Here is a 27,374-nt window from a genome sequence, read left to right as displayed (position 1 = left end):
CTTTGCAGAAAGAAGGGAAGGTACATCACAAAAGTATATAAACCTGAATTAAACTACCAACCCCTGGACTTGGACTTTGAACCTTTTAGTTCTTTTGAAAGTCATAATCTAACTTGCACCTTTCAGATGTTTGGGAGATTTATAAGAAAGACAAGTTAAAAAGATTTATAATCTTAGTATTTACTATGTATTGCAATAGATCATTTCAAAACATATTTACCGCATTATCACCTTTTCTTGAAAACCCAGTACAATTTTGCTGTGTAACTTTTCAAATGATAAGGATCTTGCCTCGCAGAAAATCAAATAGAACAGTTGCAAAATCAAGGTTGTATCTACCCCTAAACTTTACACAATGGAAATGCCAACACTTGTCCCCCGAGTAGAAATGAAATTGGATCTTATTAACATAGAACTGCCCATGGTTTTTAGGCCCATTAAATCTTTAAAGGTTACAATTTTATCCAGTTTCTGTCACTAATTCTGACCAATTTGTTTGTGCATTACTCGTAGAACTGTATATATTTGTTAAGTTGTGTAGTGTTGTTAGTACTTTTCTTAAATTTAGCTCTCAGTAACATTTTATTCTTTTTTTTAACTGACCACTATAAAGTGTGTCTCTGTGATGCAGCTTAAAACTATGGCAATTTAGAGGTTCTTCAGCTGCAAGTGTCAGATACAAAACTTGAGTTCCCAGAAATGTTGTGTACGTAATTTAAAACTCAGTACTGATTCCACAGGGTTGTCGACTTGTGGTTGGACTCGGCCAATTTGTTATGCAGAGCTACCAACTCTGCCTGATTCTGCAGAAAGTTCCTTGGGAAATAAAACAATCTTTCCATGTTCTGATGAACAAATTTGACAATCTCACTGATTATGGAAACTTGTTCCCCTATTATGTTGAATGTAATTCTAAATAACATCCCTGATTGTTGTTAAAAATCTCCCAGATTGCATGATCCAAAGGTTGGAAGCTCTGCCGTATAAACTGACAAAAGAATGTGGACATTTAAATAGTATTGACCAAGAACCCAACAGAATTCATCCAATGGGAGACTTTTGAGATGCTTGGCGGCAGCAGACTTACCAGGTAAAATCCATTGTTCTCGGTCATGTGCGCACGCTCAGAACTACGTAAACAATGTCTACTGCCACCTAGCGTCCCAAAGTCTCCAAATGGTTTAGCTTGTCTTGGAATGGAACGTCACCGTCTTATTATAACTGGCCGTTTCTATCATTGTACCTGAAATACAGAAAACAAATGCTAACTGAGTCTACTTGTATACACTCACTGATGGATTTGGTAGCATTTGGGAATATCCCTGGCAAAAGTATCTTGGGAATCACAGGGTTATGGTGTGTTTCATAAATAGAGCTATACTATTTATACATAATGCCAAACCTAGAGGCACACCTGCCAAGCATAATGTGGATAAGTAGCACCATCACTTCTAATGTGGCGTGGTGAATTGCAGGGCAGGGGGTTGGGGTGGACGTCCAACACCTTTGCAATGCATCTTTATATTCTTGTCTGCTTTCTTTTTGTAAAGTAGGATTCGATAATGGGACTCTGATGTGCAAGTTGTGTAAATGAATTTGACAAATATAATTGGTTTATGCAGTGATTGCTGTTACTGATAACGGTGGTTACTATAAATGTACCTTGATGGGTTTACTCAAATATAACTTTTATTTCTGTTAAATGGACATCATGTTTGAAAGAAATAATATATTCTTTGTTATAAGAGATAGTGTAAATAATGTTGTGTACATGTATTTCTACCTTGATTGTTTAAAAGAAGGAGCCAGAATGAAGAGTGAAGGCAACACTAGTCATGCAGCAGCCTTGACACAGTTTAACAGTATAGGTTGAGAATTAGTCAATATTTTCATGGCCTTAACGATTTTACTATCGGACAATTCAGAAGGAATGGATTTAGGTGGATGCGGAAAATTCCAAAAGTCTTTACACATTTTTATTCTGTACATGCCGTGCTGGGACAAGCTAATTAAAAAAAAAAAGGGTGCAAAAATGGGGTTAGCAAAGGGTGCAAAGATGGGGGGCAAGCTGTTGCGAAGTGATGTAAGAAACGGCGAATACCCATCATAATTTTGAATGAACTAATATGGCACAATGGTACCAAGGTTTGCTCATCTGGAGGTTGCTGTACAAAAGCTTGTCGCAAACCAATTAACATAGCAACTGTCTCTATAGTCTGAGGAATTCAATGTTGGTAACTTATGGCTCATTGTACCAAATATTATTCAACTCTAATTCGCGAATAGCGTATTGGCTGCTGAGTTTGACCTTGGATGACACTTGGTTAACGGATGATATTTACCGCTTGGAAAATTTCATTGTAGGTTTCACCCGTTGATATAGAATGTGTTTACGGAAGGAAGGTTTCTTAGGAGGTATAATCGTGACGGGAAGGATCTGGTTTACCTATCAGTGTGGACTAAGTATCTAGACGGTCAAATTCCAAGTGGGCTTTTTTCGTGGAAGGGGAAAGCATTAATTTTTTTTCGGGGCAGAATTGTCTGCGGCTAATGTTTGTCAAGCTCTCAGCTTATGTGGCTCACAGTAGAAAGAACCTGACATATGCTCAGATTCAACGGCAATCTTTTGTAATCTCGCGGCACAATTTATCTTTTTGTTGCAGTCTTGATTTTGACAGCCTGCTGTAGTGAATGTAGAATTGTGAGGCGCTGGGATCTGCAAAACCATTTACTTGCTTTAGACTGTTGGTTTTAAAGGAGGGTTGGTAACCATTGATATTGAAAATGCCAATGTGGTTTTGACATGCTTGCATTGCTGTGTTGCAAAGTGACCACCAAACATCTTGGAAAATATTTCTTTGGTTTGTGTGTCCTCATCTTGGAGGAAAAACAATTAATGGCAATAAAAATGTGACAACTTAAAGCAGAATGAATGAAACCAGACTGTTTCTCCTTCCAGCCTTGTTGCAATATGAAGAATCTTGGTTATCAATATCACTTTCTGCAATTGGTTGATTTGTTCACCTTTGAAGATGGAGTGACAAGAGATGGCGATTCTGATTTCTCCAGTGTTGTCTCGACTGCAACAGTGGCTGAAGAAGATGGAGATGTTTCATAATTCTCTGGTGTTGTCTCGACTAACACCGTGGCTACCACTGTTGCTTTAAAGGAGGCTCACCTTCTTTTTTCTCTCTCTTCTGTGACTTTTAGTATGAGTCAATCTTTCCAGACTGGAGGAAGATGCGTTTGATGACTCACTTCCCTTCAAAGAAGGCCCACGGTCTTCTCTCTTCTGTGACTTTTAGTTTGAGTCGATCTTTCTTGAATGGAGGATGATGCGCTTGATTGCATTGGAGAAAATCAAGATGGCCGCACCTTGATAAAGATCTATTATGCACTTTATCCCAGTGTGGTGAGCATGAGTCCATTGGGACTCGTCTTATTTACACACCCATCAAAATCCAACTTCATGTTTTGTCTGATTTCGTTGGATTAAAAACTGCACTTCATTGAATGCAATCATTTCAACATACGTCCTAAAATTATGATAAAAATTTCAAATCTTTTTGTTGGCGATGACTTTGACTCATGTCTGCTCAGATCTATAAGATAATTAATAGCAATTTCATAATGTATACATAATGATCAAAAGGTCCTTAAAGCCATTATACACTTTCGAAAAAAAAAAAAAAAAGTTCACAGATTTACAAATAACTTACAGGGTTTACAGAAGGTAATGGTAAAAGACTTCTCTTGAAATATTATTCCATGAAATGCTTTACTTTTTGAGAAAACATTCAAACAATTATCAATTCTCGACAACGAGAATTACGGATTATAGTAAACACATGTCATGACACGGCGAAACGAGCGGAAACAAGGGTGGGTTTTCCCGTTATTTTCTCCCGACTTTGATGACCGATTGAGCCTAAATTTTCACAGATTTGTTATTTTATATATAAGTTGTGATACACGAAGTGTGGGCCTTTGGATAATACTGTTTACCGAAAGTGTCCAATGGCTTTAAATGAAAAGGCTTATTAATTTGAAGAGAAAAAAAGAAAAGAAAACAAAAAGTTTTACTTGGAAAGCAGGTGTTTCTTTTGGAAAAAAATACTTTGAAGACAGCTCCTGATCAATGAACCCCATTTACCAGGAGCTCCAAAATAGGCAAAAGCATTTTTACAAAATCCATACAAATTGCACTTATAGGACCTTATAGTTCTGAGCAGACGATGTGTTATTAATTTGTGTATATTTTTGTTATTGATGTTCATATTTTAGAGCATAGGTAGACCCGTCTTTAAGTTGAATTGAGACACTGATAAACCTTTTAGTTCGGATCTATCTAAGATGTAAAAGCGTGACCATGAGAAATATTTGTCGCTAATGGGTTCTTTTTGAAAAAGGAAATGTGTAATATGGATGACCTCTGATCGGAAGAGATCTCAATGGACATAAAGAAATCAAATCAATAAGAGTTGCTATAAACATTGGTCTCAAGAACTCTCCTTGTTGCACGTTCATATGCTTTTTGTAAGAACATGGAATATTTCAAACCTGAATTGATCCTTGATATACACTTGACCATTGAGTTTTCCAGTTACCATGAGAATGAATTCCTAGCAGGAAAGTACTTGAATTTTCCATTAGTATGTTATAAAATAAAAGCTATTTGGCTTAATTCTTGGACACATAGTTTGTTTAGCCCCTAGTTATCAAGTTATAAAAGCAGTATTTTCACTTTTCACTGCCATCTAATAAAGGTTAATATTTACACTGGCATTTCCCAATTCAGAATTCTGTCTCCTCCCTATCACATGTTCAGCTGCTGCATGTTTTGACTTACAAAATACACCTACTCATTCCATTCGTTTCCCCCAAAACATTATCTTCTTTTAAACCACCTTTTGATTGTACATTGTACCAAATATTTAACTGTACTTACAATTATGTTCATTATTATATACTATCGTGATAAACAATTTGTATATATAAAAACCATTTACATATTTTGTGTACAAGAGTTAAGAAGCTAATGTTGTTCAAGAGTAATTCAGTAGATATAGATTGGGAAAATTTTCGAGTGACTTTTACAATTCTATTCCGATTTGCATTTGTGTTTGTCAAGAGTGTTGGTCAGAAGTTATTTTGTTTCCAAATCCTAAACAATCAGTACTGAGTGTATACATTAGCATTTACAAATTTAAGTTTAATCAGGATTTTCATTTAAGATTCAGGGTTTAAAAAAGACAGTTTTTTTTTGACTGGATTGATAGCTTGATGTAAACTTTGTAAGTTTAAGACTAAATTTTCATTTTTTTTTTAAAAAGAGGCATGAGCGCTTGAAAAACACGAAGGAAGGATCTCAGCTTAACGTTGTTTGTCCCTAGTCAGAGCCTACCTTTGTAGAGCTATGTAAGCACAGAAAGCAGTAAACCACAAATTATGCTAACTTGAAGAGGTTTACCTGTACCATAACAATTCTAGCACATTTTGACCATGGTTTCTTGCTTATTTTTGCTCAACAGCAAACTTTCAAGTGATAACCTTCTGCTTATTTAGCTTCTGAATCACAGTTTCTTGATTTGTGCAATTCATAATCATAAACCAATATTTGTATGAGAGAGATTGGCTGTTGCCAGCTTGGTGTTTGTATCCCCCTGTGAGAGTTTGCCGAGTTCCCTTGATGGGAAGATCATCTAAACAATCAACAGAAACCAGGAAAACTATATTTACAAATTAGGTCAATACCATTGCAAGGTCAGCAATGCATCTTTTGAGTAAGTCTTAACTTGACGAGTGAAAAGTACTGTCTATATCAATGCATAATTCATTATAGAGTAATTGTAAATTGGATTATACTTCTGTCCTTGTATATTTTCTGTTTGTTTGTAGAATTGTACATTTTTTGAGTGCCTTTTAATGCAAATCGGAGCCTCGGCAAGTGTGTGGTTATTATTATTATTAATATTATTATTCTTATTATTCGGAAATGTTTTTTGTTTCCGGACTGTTAGATGATTTTATTCCTACTTCTTAGTGTTCATTAATTATTTGGATTATTATATATACAGATGACTTTGTTTGTATATGTGCATACACTGTATTTGTGGAATAGAAATCTCTATTAATATTGTACATTGATTATTGTAATAAGGTGTAGACACACTATCGCCACATCTAATAAGATTTTTCTGGCCCGTTTTTTTTTTGTCAAGTTGCCAAACTAGAAAGCTAGAGTACAATTTGGGTTGTTGAGGATTAACAAACATTATATTCCTCACACACAGATCCTTGTCATTTGATTGGTTGAACACAGGTCATGTGTCATCCTATTTTTTGCTCATATCCTGCCACACTGTAAAATAACATTTAATATTGGAGTCCAATATGGGTAATTACACAGATCCTTGTCATTTGATAGGTTGAACACAGGTCATGTGTCATCCGTTATTTTGCTCATATACTGCCACACTGTAAAATAACATTTAATATTGGAGTCCAATATGGATAATTACACAGATCCTTGTCATTTGATTGGTTGAACACAGGTCATGTGTCATCCTTTATTTTGCTCATATACTGCCACACTGTAAATGGATAATTATTGGACGATTCTCAGTGTCACTTAAAAATGAACTATTCCCCCGTTTTTCTGAATGATGCAAGGTGGTGTCACAGTAAAGGTTGGTGTGTTCATGCAGTCATCCATGTTGGGTTGGGTTTCATTTTGATTTTCAGAGAGTGGGTGGACCAGTTCCCATGGCTATTTTGCGTTTATTGTAAAACAAAAAATATCAAATGACAAGAATTTATGTCAGAATTATATAAAACAAATATTCAATGCATTTCATTCTTTCATTGTTGCAGATTATAATCACAAGGTAAAATCTGACTTTTCCCGTTTCTCTCAGCTTCACCACGTGCAATGAAATTGTCCGGTTCGGGATTAGGCTCGGAGCACTGCCAACACAGTGGGAACACACGGCCCGGAGCGCTGCCAACAAAGTGGGAACACATGGCCCGGAGCCTGGAGCCAAAGCCCAAGTGTTTGAGAAAGGCCCCAGATTTCACCTTGTGACTATATTTTGGGACAATACTCTCATTTACATCGTCTATTTATATATTATTATTTTTCTGGCCGGTGTTTACTTTGTTCAGTGCAGATTTTACCAACCGTGTTTTTGGATGTTGTTAATGTTTTCAGTCATGTATAATAAATAAAAAAAACTAACTGGACATTCTTTGGAAATGCAAATAAAAAAAGATGTAAAAGTACTTTGACTCTTGCAGAAGATGTTTACATCTGTCGGGGACAGAGGTTAAGAGTCAAGCTGCCAGACACACTGCCCATTAGACACCAAATGCCTGTGCAATAGAACCAACTTGTACCCTACAAAACAAGAAAATGTTGGGAACAAAACACCCTTTAATTTTCAGGCATATGCAACTTTGTTGATGGAAACAAAAGTACATGAAACTTTGTTTTGTTTTAAGTTCTCACCAGCAATGAACGTGGACAAGAATAAGAGGATAAGACATTGTATGCCAGACTTTATATGGCCTCAACAAATCCAACATGCATCTGGGGCGTCAAACTGTCACATTAGTTTGAACTGTCCATTCTTGTTGCAAACATAGGTTTCACTGGGAGAATTGAACGCTATGGGGCAGCAGACTGAACAGGTACATTTTCATTGTTAATGTAGTTCTGAGCATGCTTACAAGAACAAAGGATTTACCTGAAAAGTCTCCCGCCACTTCACTTCCTCAAAGTCTCCCATTGGAAAGTTAATAGAACAAAATTTGTTCCCACCTAGATAAAGTGATCAAGCCCAGAGTCTTGTGCCATATGTCCCATTTTCCCCAAAGATTTGTGACGTTTCCTATCAATGCACTATCTATGGTAAAATTGTCTCACATTTATGTATGATTGTTACTAGATCAGCTGGGAAAGAAGAACTAAACTCGATACAAGAAGAAGCAAACATGAGTCTTTCATAAAGTTCAAATTTGTAAATCTTTTTTTATTTTAATCTAACAAACAAAAAAATCAACTCTTTAAAGGTATATTACACTGATCAAACCACAATGCTATTCAAATAATGTTCTGTTAACTGAAAAGCTTTGACAGATTTTTTGAAAATGTCACATAACTGCTTGGAAGAATCTGCATGTTAGTAGGGAGAATTGCTCCTGAAGAGTAATCCTGTTTTGTTTTGTGAACTCAATAAGTTGACAACTTGTGCTCTATTGCTGTGAATGGTTTGCCACCAAACATAACCCTTGCAGTTGAATGGTTTTAAAATGGTTGGTCACCTGGCTGGAAAATGTTAACAAGAATAATTAAGCATGTTTCTTTTCCCCCACACAATTAACACTCCACTCTAAATAAGGCATTGTTGATGAATCCTAGAACAAAATGACCCACAATTTGATGCTGTGTAAATCATAATTCTTGCTTCCCCAACTCAAAACGTTGTTTAAAATCTCAAAATAACCTTTCATAGTATCTGCAGCGTAAGAACTATTAAACAAATCATGACCATAAAGCAACAGTGACTGCTGAACGTTTAAAGGCCTAGAATTACAAAGAGGCAACTTTGTGCCCCTTCAAATTATTGCCCAAAGACGTCAAGGTTTTTCCCAACAAGAGTGGTTGTACAATGAAACTGGCCTTGCCCCTTTAGAGGAATTCCAGGTCTGCATAGCTATTCAAACATTTTCAGCCCCATTCTTTATATAAGACAAAAAGGATGACTGAGCATAGTTTTACGAGACTGAACAAACCCCTGAAACCCCAATAAGTCGATCCCTTATTGTCAAAACCCATGGCTAAATAAAAACCAACTTGATTCTATAACTATTAGCAGTCACAGGTGCTCCGACGATAACGATCGTTTAACCATTGAAAGTTGCCCATGCTCTCTCCTCCTCTTCATCAGACGGCAGAACCAACTTCTCCAGGTCACAGAACTCAGCTTCGATCAGTGGTAACCCCTTCTTCCTTCTCTCTTCAATAACCATCTCTGCTTGTCTCCGTGCCCATATACGAGCATTGCTGAATGACAAGAAAAAGGGGATCAAAAGTGTGTCAAAAAGCACTAAGCACTATAAACCACTAACTGCCAATGATTACTCCATCTATAGTGCTATTCATCCAACACTCCATTCCTACTTCCCCTCAATCAATCAAGGAATCTTGATCCTACCAGAGTAAGCTTTACCAGAGTCTTCGGATGCTGATTCATACATTGATGGTTCATCGTGGATGTGGCAGGTTTTTTTTCTCTTCTAATTGCCCCGTCATAAAACAAATATTGTGTGACTTTAAAATCCTCCATTCATTTTATTGGTCCATATCGGGTCTGGGACTAAAGGTCATGGAGATAGTGTTCCAATAGGTAACGACAGACAAACCTGATAATTTGTCAATTTTTATGCACACACAAACATCCAAAAAGTGTCCAATTAAATCTTCCCAGGCACAATATTTGGCTCTTGGAAAAAGTATTTAATTTTTTTTTTTTATAAAGTACCAGTGCAGACCTACCTATTCATGGTATATATCAGGCTATTTAATGTGAGGTTTGCTTTATTTTTTTCCCGTGAGCAAAACAAAGCTGGAGAGCAGGTTAAAGAAGGAAGAATATAAGGCCTGATTGGGTGAGATTTCTTCTGGTAGAATTGCTTTATTCCTATAATAATAATAATAAATTAAACACCAGACCTTTTAGGCTGTAGTACAAGAACTAACAAGCCAAGAATAAGTGCGGGCTGAAATGCCTCTAAGTTTAGCGCAGGTTCAACTCACCTCTCTGGAAGGTAATGCACATACAGAGGGGCTATGACCATCATTATTGATATTCCAGCAAAGAAGACCATCCGGTAGGTGAGCAGGTCAATATGGGGGTCATCGTGGAATCCGTGTGAAACATAACTCTGCCAAAAAAAAATTAACAGATAATTTTGAAACTACTCTCCAGACATCTATGTACTGGATTTAGTAAAAAAGACATCTTGTATAAAAACCAGCAATCACGGGCAAAGGTGAATGGTCCAGGCTGTGCCAAAAGATAGAGTGGTTGTTTTCCCAGATGAATTACAAAATCTATCTGCGACAGGGGCGCTAGTACAATTGACCGAGATTGACAAATTTAGAAAAAGGAGTACTTGTAACTCCCAAGCCAAGCCAAGTAACATTCAACGTAGTCTATTTTGTCATCCGGTTTATTTTTCACGCAACTAGGCCCTATCTAAATTTGTCAGAAAACAGCCACCAGAAAAACCCCAACCCCCAAAAATAAGAAAAAGAAAAAGACAGTTTCGCAAGGTTAGTCCATGCGTGGTTTGTGATCTAAACAAAACTCATTGATTCTGCATGTTCTGTTTACGAATAAAAATGTCACAATAAATATTGGATAACTTTCCGCATGGCGCCACCACTTTTTCACTCTTTTTTACAAAAAAAAACCTTATTGAGGTAAATTAGATACTATATTATTTCATATCGGATGAAAAAGTGGTGGCGCCATACGGAAACTTTTCCTAAATATTATTTAATCATAATATTAATCATAATATTAATAATAATATTAATAATAATAATATTTTTAATTTTGAAAAAATCAGAACATTTTTAAAAACAAGATACAACAAAACATGTCATGTTTGTAAGAGCATTACAAGTGATTCACTTTTAAGTACTCAGGCTAGTGTTTAGTCTGTGCGTCAGAATACATAGGCCTAAAACATAAAAAGAGGAAAACCCTACTGACCGCCCCCCCCCCCCCCCCCCCCAACCCCATTTCCATTGGACGACGTCATCATAAAACATGTAAAAACAAAACTTACCGGGTCACTCGGATCAGTGAGGCTCGGGTCTTTCAAACCGTCTTCTAAAATTTCTTTCACCCGTTGTTCATCAACCTCTGTTCGTTTTCCTGTAACATACTCTGACTGGTTTACTTTCTTACTCGTTGAACTATACACACGAAATGGTACTGCAGGAATATGAGCTTTAACAAGGGGTGCAGATCGCTGTAAAACGCCGACACTAAGCAAACGGCAGCCAGCTCTCCATCCTCTCACAAGCGCCGCCATCTTGATTCCCACAATGCACTGTGAGTTATGTGCAGTTTGGGTCAATGGAAGCTTATTGAAACGGGTAGATTCAGTTGCTCATTACTTATTTTGATTATACAATTAAAATATTCAAAGAAAGCAAAACATTTCAGATTTGTATGGGACATAAATAAATTATCTTTTGGTGATCTTTGACATAAGAATAACTGTAATCGCATTTTTAAATAGTGTGTTGATATTTACTTGTAGATAAGCGCCCCTCATAAATAATGGAATATCCCACCGAAAGTCAGACGGCGGCACATGTTTAGCAAAACTGGCGAAAACTTCAAAATAAGGCACTTCGCTCATTAAAAACACTGGTAGGTTTCTCTCTTTTTCGATTACATTACGATGTTAATTTTAGATATTGGTGGAAAATAGTAAATAGGTTTTGTTCAGTATTAATATGTTGTTAATTTTATGCACTTAAGTAATGTTAGTTTGTCGCTATTTAGCAATTTTAGGCTCGATCTGCGGTGGGTAAAATCTTAATTTTTTTACGAGTTGGAAAAGTTACTGTTTTGTTGTTGACGAATTGTCAGTCAGGGAGGCGGGGACTACCCTTCAAAATTTCAACATCAGTGGGGCAAAAAAAACCACACTTTTTAGAGGACTTTTGCAATATGACTGTATTCTTACCGATATAGAAACAGAAATATTAATAGGCCATTTTCTCTAACTAAAGTCATCTTGGATACACTTCTTGCTAAATTTGACCTACTTCTAGAAATTATAGTTATTTCTTTCTACCTCCATGCATGGAGTACCGAGTAGAAAATTGCCTTTTTTGAAGAAATTATTGAACGTAACTCAACAAAAAGGAAATACAAGCATTATGAATGTATATTGAGTAGGATGGGAATGCTTTAGGTTTACAGTACACAGGAAACTTCAGTTCTGGTTGGCTATCGGTTGCAAAACTTTCACCCATCAACGCCGATTTGAAAAACGTATAACGTTAAAAAATCCCTAAATATGTGACCCCTAAGGCTCACAGGGGAGCCTTATAGTTTCTAGAAGTAAATTTGACCTGTCTTTCATAATTCTTATCTGACTTTCAAAGAATCGAATGTCCAAATATGTCCAAACTAAATAAATAAATGGATAACTTTCCGTATGGCGCCACCATCTTTTCACTAATTTTTACGTGAAAAGATATCTCATTGAGGTAAATTAGATACTATATTATTTCATATCAAATGAAAAAGTGGTGGCGCCATACAGAAACTTTTCCAAATAAATAAATAAATTTGCTGCCTGTGCCCTGTGAATATCTCTGTGTGAAACATTAAATTGATACTGTAAACTATTTGCTTCTTTCTTCATTCAAGGTTAATCCTACTTGTTATTGAATTTAAAATATAATATAATATTGATCCTACAAGTCAACGACAAATGTTGTGTAATTTTAACAAACTTTGTCAAAACTTACGCTTTATTTTTTACACTAACTAAATAAGAAGAACAGGTCACATGCCCATACTGCTGTCCTCAAGTCAATAATAAATAAAATACTGGAACGAACTAGCAACAGCCCATGCATTATAAAGCAAGCGAGCACCCCAGTGACATGTATTTAGTTGTCAAGCATGTCAAGTTGTTTTTATTTGTTTTCGTGTATATTATTGCACTGTTATGATTTTTCCAATGAGGGTGTACATGTACGTTGTTATTGTGAAAGTGCCCTCTAACACTAGCGTTCAATGGTTCTTGCATGTGTTGTAGCATGTCAAAACAGAGATAGAGAAGACTAGTAAGAGCAGCAGCCTATTCATTGAGAAACATTTTTGCTTTCGACAACAAGTGTGTGTGTGCACTTGTTGTGTATTAACAAAAAAGCCACAATGCTATGGTTTTAGAAGGAAAAATTGAAACGAAGTGAGAAAAACAAAACGTATAGAACAGCGATGTTTTTAGCATGTTTTACTCATGTTCGTAATCACACTAAGTAAAAATTTCTTAAATTTGTTTCAAGAATTAATCATCTTTCAACACTTTTTTTAAATAGATATTTTGATCTTTTATTTTTTCTTTAACAATGTCGTATTTGTTTTATCTTTTACAGATCTGATATACTGCTTTTAACCCTGGGTCTTGGATGAAGACATGTCTGTCAATCCACTATTCTCAGGCCCAATGCCGAGTCAGCGACCTTCCATTTACAATAACTGTGCCTCCCCTAGTCAGAGAACAGCTTCAGGCGTTTTCCGCCAGTCAAACCTCAACCAGGACAACATGAACTTCGGCGGGTCGCCAGTTCCAAGGAAAAGACAACGAGTAGGGGATGCGAAAACGTCTGACACTATGAACGAGTCGGACCCATTCAAGGATTTCAATGATACCTTCACAGAAGATGACCTGGAGGCCTTTGATATGATCGCCTCTCAAGCCCTGACCCAGCAGCCACGCCCTGACAACACCCATGCCCAAGAGCAAGAGAGGCCCCACAGCACCCCAAGATTTCAGCCAAAGACAAACCCCCTCGGTGTAATCCCCAATACCTACGATAGGAGTAACTATAACATCACAAGTCAAGCAGCCTCAAGCGGTTATGGGTCCCTTCAGCAATTCAACAGCGAGGCAAGCTCGGGCCGATTTTCCTTTAAACCTGGGAGCAGTAAACTAAGCAGCCATACAACAGCGTCCACCACTGCCTCAGTTGTTACACACCCTACACCTACTCCTACATTACCGAAACAAACCCGAAACAATATTTACACGAGGCAAAGTAATGTCGGGGAAACAAAAATCTACTATCCTCATTCGTCACAGCATCGTTCTGGAGGCACACCACCAGGGGCCCAGCACCACGCCAGCAACGATTCATCAACTGCACAAACCCTGAAGCCCAGTACTAACAGACACATGATTCAACCCAAACAGAGAGTTCAATCAAACATCGTTCCAAAAAGTACAACTTCTATGTCAAAGCCAAATTCCTATTACTCTGGAGTCACACCCACTGGTAACCCTATCCCACTCATCCCTGATGGATTCAAAACGGACACTGTTAATAAAAGCAAACCTCTGGTTCACAACACAAGGTCCAAAGTCAACCCATTGTCCAATAAAGGTGGAACAACCCACTCAAACCATGCCATGGGAGGGGGTAACATCACCTCAAGTTTAACACCTCCAAAGGGGGCAATTGCAAGAGAGTCCCCAGGCCTGCCCACAACAGGAAGCACCAGTGGACCTTCCCAGTTATCGGTTCTCCAACACCAGCAAGTGGAGAGGTACAAGAAAGAGTGTGAGACAATTAAACAACAAGTAAGTACTATCGTGGAACGATTTCATCCAGTGAGCAAATATTTTTAAAGAACAGACTTTGTGCACACAGAATGCGGTTATTGATATTAGCAACTGATGATTTTTGGGTTCTAAGCAAGGGAAGTCGATCACTGGCTATGGCAGAGTACAATAGGTATAGGTGGTGCATTCTCTTGTGTTCTGTACAATATATTATTTTGAGTGGGGGGTGAATACAGACAAAATCTACTACAGTGGGAATTGAACCTGCGGCCCCTGGATTAACATACAGGCTCTTCATAGCCCTTTGTGGTCTTCCTAGATTTGTAAACCCTAAAAAAACAATTGCAAATTTTAAAAGCATGACCTTTAATAGTTGTTTTCCAAAAGGGATGATGCCTTTCTGTTACTAGGCATTCTACGCTTACAAGGCTAGCGCAGAAATTCGGCGCTTGCACGTAAGCGGGGAATCGTGACCGTAAGCGCAGAATGCGGCAATAAGCAGAGCCTTGAAATTGGGCCCTGCTGTCTTCGTCTGGGTCGTTGATTTAACCATAAGTTACATGTATGTATTCACTGTAAAACTAATGGTTGTGACTTTTGCTGAATTCAAATCCTAGATGATTATAATTATTCAAGTTCAGGCCTGCTACATGAACTTCATGGAGGCAATGTGGGCAATTGCCCCAGGTTATTATCATAGTGTCCCTTGAAATACTCAAATAGAAACTTATACTTTCCTCTGAGTGTGTGCTTACATACTTTATGAAATTGGGCCCAGGGCCCAATTTCATAGAGCTGCTTAGCAAAAAGTTCATTGCTTAGTAAAATCAGATTACCGGCCAAGACTCCACTCAATTGTAATGCTAAGTAAACAACAGCTTAATACTAGTCATAAGCAATGTATATGGCAGGAAATTTTGGCCAGTAACATGTGTAAAATAAGAGAGCTATTTTCGTGCTTCAGCAATTTTTTTGCTTAAGGGCAATTTTTTTGCTTTTAAAAGCAGCTCTATGAAATTGGCCCCTGGCCAGGGGCCAATTTCATAGAGCTGCTTAAGCAAAAAAATTGCCAGGGGCCAATTTCATAGAGCTGCTTAAGCAAAAATTTTGCTTAAGCACGAAAATAGCTCGCTTATTTTACACATGTTACTGGCCCAAATTTCATGCCAAATATATTGCTTGTGACTGGTATTTAGTTTTTGTTTACTTGGCATAACAATTGAGTGGAGTCTTGGCCGGTAATCTGATTTTATTAAGCAAGGATTGTTTTGCTTAAGCAAAATTTTGTGCTTAAGCAGTTCTATGAAATTGGGCCCTGTAAGGTAACACTTTTAAGGTAATGCTTGTTTAACTTCCTTTGCAGTTGAAACGATTGACCGAGGAGCAACTGACCAAGGATGGTGAGATTCAGGTGTTGAGGCAGAACCTGAACAAAGTCAAATCGGAGGCCAGTCGTTCCCATCAAGAGCGCCTACAGACAGAGGAACAAAGGCGGTTACAAAGTAGTCTTATTGAAAAAGAACTCAAAAAAGAGGTACAGATGTTCAAAAAAAATTATGCTCCTATTCAGCAGTATGTGTTTTTTTCTCAAATTGTATAGAGTACGTTCCTGTGCATACATGTACATGTAGTATTGAATGGGAGATGTTATTTTCTTTAAAAGGGGCACATTACATTTAAATCTTTCAAACTTTTGCTGTTTGAAACCTACATGTGTAGTGGGTTGTAAATAGTGAGTAGTGGTTAAAAACATGAATTTGCCACGGGAACAATCACACAAGCATGCAGTCCGCCATTTTGAGGAGTCCAAAATTTGGTTCTATACGAAATTGCTCAAAAACTACACAATTTCAAGGGAAGTTTATGTGAATCATTATACTCTACTTGTAAAAGATCTTTCCAACCACACCTTCAATTCATAACAAATGCTTTTTACATCCCAAAGCGCCCAATCTTAAGGCAGTATGCCCCTTTCCTTTGGCAGTTCATTAATGTTCTCTATTTCTGCACCCTTCTCTGTAAAACTCATCTTGCAGGTAGAGAGCCTGAAAACCCAACTGCAGTTCAAGGAGATGGAGCTAATGCAAGCACACAGTGCCAGCCAGAACCACCTCACCCGATTACCCATGCCCACCACGCCCAGTCAAGCCCCTGCAACACCTCAGAAACGCCCGGGCATCCCCGGTTCTTACAATGCCAATGACATGAGAGATTCTGAGATGTTTCCAACGCAGCAAACATTCATGGCTGACAATCCAAAGGCTGACATAAAATGTCAGCTTAGGTCACCTCGGCTCAAAGCCATGTCAGAGGGGCTTCATGGTCTCAGTAATCCAAGACAGAGCCCAAGAAAGAGTCCAAGACGTAGCAGTTCAACCAAGAGCCCTGGTGAGTCTGGGTTTTCTCTTGAACAGAAAGAATCTGTTTATAACCATCTGTTTATAACCATTATGAAGGTTTTTCACACTTTTAACTGATTTTTCTTTTGTCAAAAACTTGTTTGTATCCAGCCAAGACCTCGCCAGCTCGTCCAAATTCTCTTCCATCTCTTAGTTCCAGCTCCTCCACTCCTTTGAAAAAGCCGCCCATACGAGGGAAAAGTCACTGCCTGATGGCAGCTAGAGGTCAAAAAGGTAAGACCAACTATTGAAAATCATTGCAAGGTTGACCTTCAACATCAAAATTGTTCCTTTTATTGGATTGATTTATTGATTTATTTGTTTATTGATTTAAAAAAAAAATTTTTTTTAAAGTTTTGTGAATTATCCTAGTGTTGTGTTATCATTTTCCTTTCTCATAGCTTTTTCATCGGATGCAGAAATCGTTGGGCATCTTCTCCAAGATGAAGACAAATACATGAACAACGCAGCAGGATCTGTGGGTGGATTGATAGGTCTCGTCCAGAGCCGTGCAGTATTGAATAGGGTCTCCGGGGAAGGGGTGGATTCTGTACAACATTCTTCAACCAAAGACACAAGGTTTAGAAACAAATTATGATAATAAATGGTTCTTATACATGTTTAGCGCACACACCCAAGTACCTTTGTCAACTCCCTGGGGAGCATACAACCCAAAAGAAAGATGTTATAGCGATTCTGAAGGTCTGGGGGTTTTTTGCTTCTTTTTTTCTGAAAAAACTTTTGTTTGGTCTGAAGTTTGTAATCATTTAGATGTCAGGTTGAATTACATTTTTTTAAATTTTATATAATTACCGTTCCTTTAATTTACCAAAATCCTTCACAAAGTTTTGTTATGTTGCGTGTCTGACCAGTAAACACATTTGTCCTTGTTAACAGATCTTCAAGCAGTAGTCCAACCAGTGATGTTAGAAACCAGACTTCCAGCCTCAATGTAGAGTTAGCCACAAGAGCCATCTCAAATCTCCTCAATCCTCCTCGGATCCCACCACTGCCACCAAATATTGCCTTGTCATCTGAGTTGACACCCTTCCATCCTTTCCCGAGTTCACGGAATGCTTCAGACTCTTCCACCAGCATCAGGGACATCCTTCCATTGCTTGAGGATCAGCAGACAGTGTACATCGACATTGTCCACAGTATAACCCTTAAAAATGCTTCACCGCTCTGCTCTACTTGTCCAAGTAGTAGCAGCAGTGGATCCCGGACCTTGGAAGGCTCTTTAGACTCACCTGGCTCCAGCAGTCCTAGTGAGGACAGTGTGAACTTGGGTCGTGCTGAAGCTGCAGTTCAGACCTCCCTAGCCCTACTGCGTCAATTGTTGACTTCTTCTGCTGAAGTACGCACAGCTGTGTTGACTGGTAACAGCTCCGGAAGCGTAGAGCCAGTAAGCAGCGATGATGACCTGTCAATGATGGAGATTGACCCTTCAGCACCTCTCATTGATGTGAGTAATTTTCAAACTCTTTATAATAAAAAGTCCCTCGGCTTTCTATAATAAAACTGTTCCAATTTTAAGGGAGACTTTTGAGAAGCTTGCGGCAGCAGACAGAAAGGGTCTTTAATCTGAACTATAATTTCTAATTGCAGCCAACCCAGGCTCCTTCTAAGTCAACTGCCCTGTCGGACAAACCTTCCCCAGTTGGCACTGTCGACCCAACTGCTCCCAACCAACCCACCAACCATATCTTGAGTAAACTGATGAGGATTGCCAGCATGCAGCATGGACTCGGTAGTTGTAGGTCCGTAGTTGAGCTTTCACTTGCAGCTCTCAGTGCCCTGGCTATGAAGTGTACCACTGAGGAATCAGAGAGGTAAGCATGACCCAATCATATGCCTTGAATTTAGTTCTTGAAGGGGCATGTCAGTTTTCCTCTGGTGAGGGGCTACTTCTATGAAAAAATGTAAACTTTTGGGAGGGGGTGTCTGGCGGGCCTAATGCAGCAGAACAGTTGTCTGGCGGTTGATATTTTTTATTTGGTTTCATGTTGTTAATTTTAATTTGATTCCATGTGTTACCTCCGATGTTTAGTCCAGCTCAAAATTGTTGACCCCTGGTGGGAGGGGGGGCTAATGCAGAGGGAAACTTGTCTGGCAGTAGCCATTATTTACTCTTTGAGACGTACTTGATCCAATGTTTGATCCAGGCCACTATTTTGCCTCTTTGTTGGAGGGGGAGGGGGGGGGGAGGTTCCATGCGCCACATGCCAGCGGGGGATCCCTGGCAGACATCAATATCTGAACATGTTAGGTTATGCACTAAACATTCATAAATATTGGTACATTGCTCCTTTGATCAACATGCTCTGGGCTGCTGCTCTATTCAAGTATCCATCGTTCTACTTAAAGGCAGTGGACACTATTGGTAATTACTCAAAATCATTATTAGCATAAAACCTTACTTGGTAACGAGTAATGGGGGAGAGGTTGATAGTATAAAACATTGTGAGAAACGGCTCCCTCTGAAGCGAAGTAGTTTTCGAGAAAGAAGTAATTTTCCACAAATTTGATTTCTAGACCTCAGATTTAGAATTTGAGGTCTCTAAATCAAGCATCTGAAAGCACACAACTTTGTGTAACCATGGTGCGCAAGGGTGTTTTTTTCTTTCATTAATATCTCGCAACTTTGACGACCGATTGAGGTTCAAATTTTCACAGGTTTGTTATTTGATGCATATGTTGAGGTACACCAACTGTGAAGACTAGTCTTTGACAATTACCAATAGCGTCCAGTGTCTTTAATGTTAAGATGGTGTACTGATTACATATTCCCAACAGGTTGCAGTCTGTGCTCGTCCATGATGCCTTGTATAACAGCATGTCACCAGATTGTACCCTTCCCCAAGCATTGAATGCATTGGACATCCTCTCCTCATTGTGTATATCATGGAAGCTGGCGTGTAAACTATGCAACCAGTCAGGTACTTATTAACTCCCTTATAACTCCCACATATCCACCCTGGGCGCAGTAAAAAACACAAAAAAACACAAAAAAACAGACAAAACAAAATTAGTCCTTGTAAACCTGTGACATAAGATAAGTTTTGAGAAGAGATTTGAATTTTGTGGTACAAAGACAAGATCTAAGATTAGTGGTAGAGAGTTCCAGATGTAGGCGCAGCTGAAGAAAAAAACATGTCACCCCATGAGTGTCGAGACTTGGGTTCAATGAGGAGAAGCATGGAACTTGATCGAAGATTCCTTGAAGGAGTGGTGCATCCTGTCACCCTTTCCTTCCATCAGAACCTAGAAACAACCAACTAAAACGCCAGTTTTTATAAAGGTTTAGTTTTGTCCATGTTCACCATCCATAGTAAAGCTTGATCGTGCTTTGTTGGTTGTGCTTTGAATTTTCGATCAAGAAAATACTTTTTACTAATAAGAAAACAAGATAGAGAAGATAACTGTTTATTGATCACTCTTGTTGATGTTCGTATGAGTACACGTCTTTAGTACACTTTGTCAAACTGGTTTGTAAACACACGGGTGCTGTTGTGTGAAAATGTGCTTGAGTGGTCACCAGCAATTGTTTTTTTGTCAAAACAATTTGTAAAAGAAGAGTGTTAAGATTGTGAAGTAAATCTTTTATCAGCCTTTAAAGTGAAAGCAATTGTGAATGAAATTTAGGATGAAAATAAATAAGCTCTTTAAAATGAAATCATTTTAAGATGATATCCCCCTGTCCTTTTTCTAGATACATGCCTGTTGCTCCAGTGCTACCAGTGTGGTGTACACGGTCCGAGGAGTTGCACTACATCCCAGAAGCTACAGCTCACTGTTAAGGTATGTGCACTTAGTAAAGGGAATTCCATATGACTGCAGACTGAAGTAGTGTGTAAACCATCAATTGTCTTGAGAAGAGCTAATCCATCTAGCAGCTCTCGAGTGAAATTACATTTGGAGTGGCGTCACTGGTCATTAGTGCAAGTGATGACAAACTAATAAATAGTAATAACTAGTTCTTATAGCGCATTTTTAAGCAAAGTATACAATGCTTGACATTAGTGCCCTGTTGGACGAAAACATTCCTGTTATCTTTCTTATGGCTTTGTTCACTCTTCCAGTAAACAGTATACAGTCGACTCCCGTTATTACGAGCTCGCATGTAACGAGGTTCCGGTTATTACGAGGTTTTTTGCCGGTCCCGAACTGCCCCGTGCGTGTTTCAATGCATTATAATATGGATTATACGAGCACGGAAGTAGCGAGAACACGGTTATAACGAGGTAATTTTGCGGTCCCTTGGAGACAAAATGTATTGTTTTCAGGCGTTTGTAGCGAGGGCCTGGAATAAGTGTGTAAAAAAAGCTTACCTTCGTCAAGGTTGAGAAATGACATGAAGCCCTTAAACCCCATGATCAATACAATAGAGGTGATAATTGCATGGTGCTCGTAGAGTGCCACCAGTCTATTCAACGGACTGGTTTACCCAAGCAGACAATAGAGGGCTTAAATCACGCGCGTGGCTCAAAACCACCAACGGTTTAGTCACTGACGACAATCCTTCTCAATTTCAAAAACATGCCGCTTACTTAATAAATTCATGTCGGCGAACGCACTCAGCAGTATTTGGGGGTTCTAATGATTATTCCTTGCTCGTATCATCCATGCAAAACTTCAAAAACGTCACCGCTGTTCGAGTTTTTTTTTTTTAGTAGAGCCCCTTTTTCAATTAAAAATATTATTATTAATTCAATAATAACAATTCAATGAATGAAGATTCCCCCGTTTCCAAAAATGTTTTTTTTTAAGAAAAGAAAGAAAAAAACAAAGGTTGCCCGTCCGGAATATTTAATTCAATCACATCAAAAGATAGAGATGGTTTAAAAGACACAGATACGCAAAGATTTTATTAAATCAATAATATAAATCAAAAAGAAAATTATTTTAAAAGACACAGACACACAAAGATTTAATGAATTAAATACTGTTATAAGAATTAAAAGGAGAAATTGAAAAATGAAACAAAACAACTGGATCGGAACAGCTAAAAAAGGAAACGGCAAACAACTGAAACAAGCTCCTTTATACAATCATCACTCCCTTCAGTCCATGTGCAACGGAACTCCAGAAACATCTCGCTGGTGTCCCACGCTTGACATGCTGTTATCATGATACTCCATGTCGATCACCAACGAAAATGAACGTTCAGTGCATGCATCATGTTCATACCATGCGCTACGCGGCAGAATCCACTCGCTCTGAACGGCAAGTTGACATCTCTTTGCTATATTGTTATCATAAATTGTACAAAATATTACATTTCCCTGATTAATCACTCAATAAAAGACATTTAGCAATGATATTCTTGTGTACAAGATGCTCGTAATAGCTGTTCTGATAAGCAAACAGCTCCGTGCAGGCTAACACAAGTGTATATGCACGTACACGTGTTGTGTACAATGTATATGCACGTACACGTGTTGTGTGCATGCACAATGATGACGTGTGTATCTATATTTAGCGCGCTGCGTTTATAACGAGGTTCGGATAATACGAGGAAAATGGGCCAGTCCGGCGGACCTCGTTATAACGGGAGTCGACTGTACAGTGCTTGACAATCTGATGTAAGGGGAAACCCAAAACAATGTTCTTTATCCCCGTTGCAATTAGATTTTCGTTTTGTTTTATTTTGTTGTCGGCGTTGTCTATTAAGGTGATATCACTGCTGAGGAGGATTGTATCTACACATCATCAGGGAGCAGAGATGTTACTGGAGACGGACTGCCAGTGTAGTATGGAGGTAAGTCATTCTGTAGTAATAGTAATAATAATAATAGTGGCTTCTTATAATAGCGCTCAAATCCGTTATTCAGTAGCGCTTATACACCTTCAGAATTCAGTGTTTTTGTTGCAAGGTATGCCAAGCTACATTTAATTTACACTGGACCAAAGTACAGAGGCCAGTGGTTTTAGTGTCATGGTAGAATATCCAGGATTGAACAAGTCCTTGAATAATAACAAATATTAGTGAGGTTTTGATGAAGACAATGCAGTTATAAAAAAACCACTGGTGACAATTGATGAGAAACTATAACTAAAACATCAGCAACGAGTCGAGACTTTGTTTCAGGTGCCTTTCTTCTTGTATATAAAGCTGTTCATAATTTGGCTCCTGCATATCTCCAAGACCTCAAAGCCCTTCGTTCTTCTTCACTTTCATCAGCTACCCGACGCCTTCGCTCTTCTTCAATCACTCATTTCCAGCTTTCCCCGCGACCCGCACCATGACACGCTATGGCGATCAGGCCTTTTCATAGTCATAGCTCCAACACTTAGGAACAAGTTACCCACCCACATTCAAGCAGCTCCTTCATTGGACACTTTTAAATCTCAACTTAAAACCCATCTGTTTTATCAATCTGGTTATAGCGCTTAGTAACTTCCGTATTTAGCGCTCTATAAATGTTGTAATTATTATTATTAGTTTTTGGTTATAATGATGTTTCTATGCCAGATTGAAAAGCTTTTTATGTTAACTGTGAAAAAAAGGAATGCAGATAGTAGAAACAAAATTTTTCAATACTCCTACGGGGTAGCAATGAAGCTGCATTGTCACCAACTTTGTTTGTATTCTTTGATTTGACAGCTGATAAATGCTGCAGTACTGATGCTAAGAAGGGTGCTTGACGTTACATTGTCCAAGGCGGTCTACGAACATCCCACCCAGAACTGGTAAGCTAAAATATCTAAGGATACATTGCCACTGGACCAAGCATGGTTAGTTTAGCTCTGCAGTACTTAGTTTGGGAAACACTTGACAAAACAATAGTTTGATTACAATACGGACAATCATAGCACTTAAGTTATAAGTTTTTGCACGAGTATTACTTCTTGATTGAAAAGTTGTTTCTAAGAATTTATTAATAAACCGTTTTATTGATGTATACATATTGTACTGTTCCTATTTATATTTGATGAAAAGTGGATCAACACCAATAATATCGATGTTCTGTCCCCTACACCCCTTTTACATTTATCTCATAGAATTTGTAGCCATATAAAAAATTGTCATCCCCAGGGGAACTAAATTTTCTGTGGCCTATTCATGAATCTATTAACAACACAAATACTCTTATATAATCTTGCTCAGCCAAAAACAGGTTACCAGCCAAGATATTGTGTATTGCCGTCGAATGCCGAGGCTGAATTCTGATCGGGCCTTGCCCCTAAACATCTGCAGCTCTAAGCTAAGCAATTCCTGCTCACTCTTTGGTGTTGTATCTCTTGCAGGAGGTGTGTCCTGCATGAGGCCCTTTTGCTACTTCACTGTCTTGCAGTACATGATAGGAACTTTAACTATCACCACTTGGATGTAGAAAAGTTCCATGTGTACTCCATTACAAGTCTCATCAAACTCTACCTCAAGATTCCAGACATCTCCGATAATGAAAGTAAGTTTTCCATTCTCCTACCAGACTAATATCCCCACCCCCATTGTCTCTTTTTGTCCTGCCTTTGATTCATTTAACCTGTTTCTGATTGAGCTTTGAAGCCTCACGCTGCCATCTTAGAGATAAAATGGTGACACAACAACTTAGGTAGGCTGGTAGCCTGTCAAACTTGACCCTTGTTTAGCCCAGCAGGCTTTTCAAACTTCACTGCTAGGAAGCTTGAGAAGTTTGTTAATTTGACTCTTAGGCTGCCCTGCAGGCTAGTCAACCTTTCTGCTTAGGTAAACTTGGCTTTAGGTAGCATGGGAGACTGGTCAAACTTTTCTCTTGCTTTGCCCGACAGGCTTGTCAACTTGACTCTTAGTCATACTTCACTTTTGGCAAACTTCACAGTCTGGCAGGCTAGTCAAACACCTAGCAACCCACCTATTTGAACTTATGATTTATCATATGCTTTGTCATTTGGCTTCTCAAACTGAATTTGGGCTTGTCAAAGATACTAATGAAAGAAAAAAACACCCTTGTCACACGAAGTTGTGTGCTTTCAGATGCGTGATTTTGAGACTTCAAATTCTAAACTTGTGGTCTCAAAATCAAATTCGTGGGAAATAACTTCTTTCTGGAAGACTACGTCACTTCAGAGGGAGCCGTTTGTCACAATGTTTTATACTATCAACCTCTCCCCATTACTCGTTACCAAGTGAGGTTTTATGCCGATAATTTTTTTGAGTTATTACCAATAGTGTCCAATGCCATTAACATATATTTAATGCTGTACATAAGAGACCACAATTCAGTATTTTTTACTGCAAGTGTCTTTTTAATCAAAATTGATGAAATATTAAACTACTAATAATAACATGTTTCTCCATCAGCTGGATTACTTCAGGACCTATGGGAGTTTGATCCATGGGATGCAGCCGAGTGGGGTGAAGATGACAATGAACCTCAGGATGAAGCTCAGGGACTAGGCAACAATATGGAGGTAGATCAGTGACTCTCACCATACAGGTGAAAGGTCTGCCTGAAGAAACACAACCTCCTTCCAAAAATCAGCCTGGCGGGATCTGCGATAATAGTAATAATAATAATAACAACCAGTTTTTATATGGCGCTTTTCATACCTGAGGGCATCTCATAGCGCTTCAAACATTATAACCTCGATCACTGGGCCTTAAATCATCCCTAAACCATCTCAACTCCCTGGGGAGTATACAGCCTGTGCAGAAATGTCGCTACTCGGCTAAACCAATCACAAGAACCATATCTGCCCTCACAGGTACCCATTTACCCCTGGGTGGAGAGAAGCAATTATAGTTAAAGATGCTATGTCAGATTTTTTGCCGATTTGACCCAAAAAGTTTGATTTAAAATTCAATAGGTATTTTGATGAGGGTCGAGAAAGTTACAAGCTTTCATTTTAGCCATTGCTCGAAAAAGTCCCCAAATTATTAGTAGCAGTGAAATAAAGTGCTCAAAATTATACAATATATCACGTGACCAATTCTTATTTGTTTTATAAGAAACATTTTTAATTTTGTCATGGTTCCTGACCATTAAAAGTAAGAGTTAAACTATTTTTCGTTAGAGCGGGTGATACTCTTTGAAATACCATTCACTAAAAAAAAATCTATTTTTTAATGTTTGGGGCCAAAAATCTTACATAGGATCTTTAAGTATCTTACTCAGGGACACAAGTGTCACGACCGGGATTCGAATCCACACTCTGCTGAACAGAAGCATCAGAGCTTGAGTTCGATGCTCTAATCCATACACAACACCTTGTGTACATGAAGGTCAGCCTTTGTACTCGATAAAATTTTCCTACTTTTTTCCAAGCACCAAATTATGCAAACTTCCCAATTTGTGTAGAGGTTATTATACACATAATGAATGTTTATGAGTGCAATGGTGCGAATATGTTCATGAGTTGAAAGAGGGAATGTTCTATTCAACGAGGCGGAGCCGAGTTGAATGGAACATTCCAGCTTTCAACGAATGACCATATTTGCACCATTGCACGAATGAAAAACATTCATTATTTGTTTTATATAACATCCAAGTAGATCTTTGTCATTTTGATTGAAAGATACAACTTTCAAAACAAACAATTTCAACTGTAGAAGCCGAATGCTAGTAATTTTACTATGCCTTCTTGCAGTAACACCTGCTGCATTACCAAAGACACGCGCACGCAGTGATGTTTTTACTCAGCTTTTTCGTTCCATCCGAAAAGTACCATTGCACGCTGGCAGCGTGCCAGCGTGCAATGGTACTTTTCGGATGGAACGAAAAAGCACGGCGAGTGACTCAGCGTGCAATGGTACTTTTATTTGCTATCACGTGACGGACAATCCTCCAATCAAATGGCAAGGATCTGCTTGGGTGTTATATAATGTGTAATACCAGGCCTGTATGCTTCCTTTTTGAAAAGGGCAAGGGCACCGAGGCATGTTCTCCTTGGTGAAGGGCATCCTATTAGGAAATTGTAAATTTCTATTGGAACTTTTCAAGGGCCCAAAGGCAATGACCAGGGGGCATGGAGCACCATCAGTGCCTCTATGAAGTATCAGGCCTGCAATACTTAATGGATGGGTTGCAATATGCACCATTGACCGCCATGTTTGATGTATTTTACACATGAAAAGTGCACGCGTGTATGTGCTGCCCTCGACTCTCGTGCGGTCAATGGTGCGTATTACAACCTATCTATTCTAGGCCTTTCCCTCTTTTGCCAGGGGCATGCAACTTTGATATCCTCCAAGGTCTATAAAACAATTTTGAACCAGATTGTATTCGAATTGTTGAGTGTGTATGCAATGCACACTGCTACAAAATAGTTTTTTCCATGATTGTTTTTTTTTTTGCATGTAAATAAAAGCTTAACTTACAGTCGGCTCTTGTTTTACCAACAACAACGTCGGTGAGACTGGTCAAAATTACCTCTTTATAACATGAATGTTGCTAGAGAGTAGTACAGCTAAACAAAGAAAACCAGGAATGAGACTCATGACTTCAGAGTGTACTTGCTGTTAAAGGAACACGTTGCCTCAGTTCGGTCGAGTTGGTCTATAAAAAGCGTTTGTTAAACCTGTTGTTATAAAATGCATATGGTTAGATGTTTTAAAAGTAGAATACAATGATCCACACAAATTTGCCTAAAAATTGCATGGTTTTCCTT

General features: G+C 38.5%; 2 protein-coding genes across 2 annotated transcripts; one reads left to right on the top strand and one right to left on the bottom strand.

Annotated features, from left to right (window-relative positions):
- Window positions 1–8,004: 8,004 nt before the first annotated feature.
- On the bottom strand, window positions 8,005–11,123 carry LOC117306831 (NADH dehydrogenase [ubiquinone] 1 beta subcomplex subunit 11, mitochondrial-like). The gene is made up of 3 exons (XM_033791371.1): window positions 10,858–11,123; window positions 9,818–9,945; window positions 8,005–9,064 (listed from the first exon to the last, which is right to left on the bottom strand). Exons 1-3 carry the CDS (start codon window positions 11,104–11,106, stop codon window positions 8,905–8,907), a joined length of 537 nt encoding a protein of 178 aa, XP_033647262.1. The 5' UTR covers window positions 11,107–11,123; the 3' UTR covers window positions 8,005–8,904.
- A 285-nt stretch (window positions 11,124–11,408) lies between these two features.
- LOC117306829 (ATR-interacting protein-like) lies at window positions 11,409–25,411 on the top strand. The gene is made up of 14 exons (XM_033791370.1): window positions 11,409–11,450; window positions 13,196–14,400; window positions 15,746–15,916; window positions 16,419–16,770; window positions 16,893–17,015; window positions 17,183–17,360; window positions 17,679–18,246; window positions 18,390–18,613; window positions 19,578–19,720; window positions 20,494–20,582; window positions 22,456–22,542; window positions 23,389–23,474; window positions 24,033–24,193; window positions 25,069–25,411. Exons 2-14 carry the CDS (start codon window positions 13,237–13,239, stop codon window positions 25,188–25,190), a joined length of 3,468 nt encoding a protein of 1,155 aa, XP_033647261.1. The 5' UTR covers window positions 11,409–11,450; window positions 13,196–13,236; the 3' UTR covers window positions 25,191–25,411.
- The last annotated feature ends 1,963 nt before the right edge of the window (window positions 25,412–27,374 follow it).

Source organism: Asterias rubens, chromosome 2 (genome assembly GCF_902459465.1).
Source record: "Asterias rubens chromosome 2, eAstRub1.3, whole genome shotgun sequence".
Taxonomy (NCBI): domain Eukaryota; kingdom Metazoa; phylum Echinodermata; class Asteroidea; order Forcipulatida; family Asteriidae; genus Asterias; species Asterias rubens.
Note: the sequence above shows the minus strand (reverse complement) of the source record. Positions and strands in the feature narration are given on the sequence as shown.

Coding starts and splice junctions, on each gene's coding strand:
- LOC117306831 (XM_033791371.1), bottom strand. CDS start 11,106: ATGGCGGCGCTTGTGAGAGGATGGAGAGCTGGCTGCCGTTTGCTTAGT. Junction 9,946..10,857: donor TCACTGATCCGAGTGACCCG/GTAAGTTTTGTT, acceptor TTTTTTTGGCAG/AGTTATGTTTCACACGGATT. Junction 9,065..9,817: donor GTGCATTACCTTCCAGAGAG/GTGAGTTGAACC, acceptor CTTGTCATTCAG/CAATGCTCGTATATGGGCAC.
- LOC117306829 (XM_033791370.1), top strand. CDS start 13,237: ATGTCTGTCAATCCACTATTCTCAGGCCCAATGCCGAGTCAGCGACCT. Junction 16,771..16,892: donor CAGTTCAACCAAGAGCCCTG/GTGAGTCTGGGT, acceptor GTTTGTATCCAG/CCAAGACCTCGCCAGCTCGT. Junction 22,543..23,388: donor ACTGCCAGTGTAGTATGGAG/GTAAGTCATTCT, acceptor TTGATTTGACAG/CTGATAAATGCTGCAGTACT.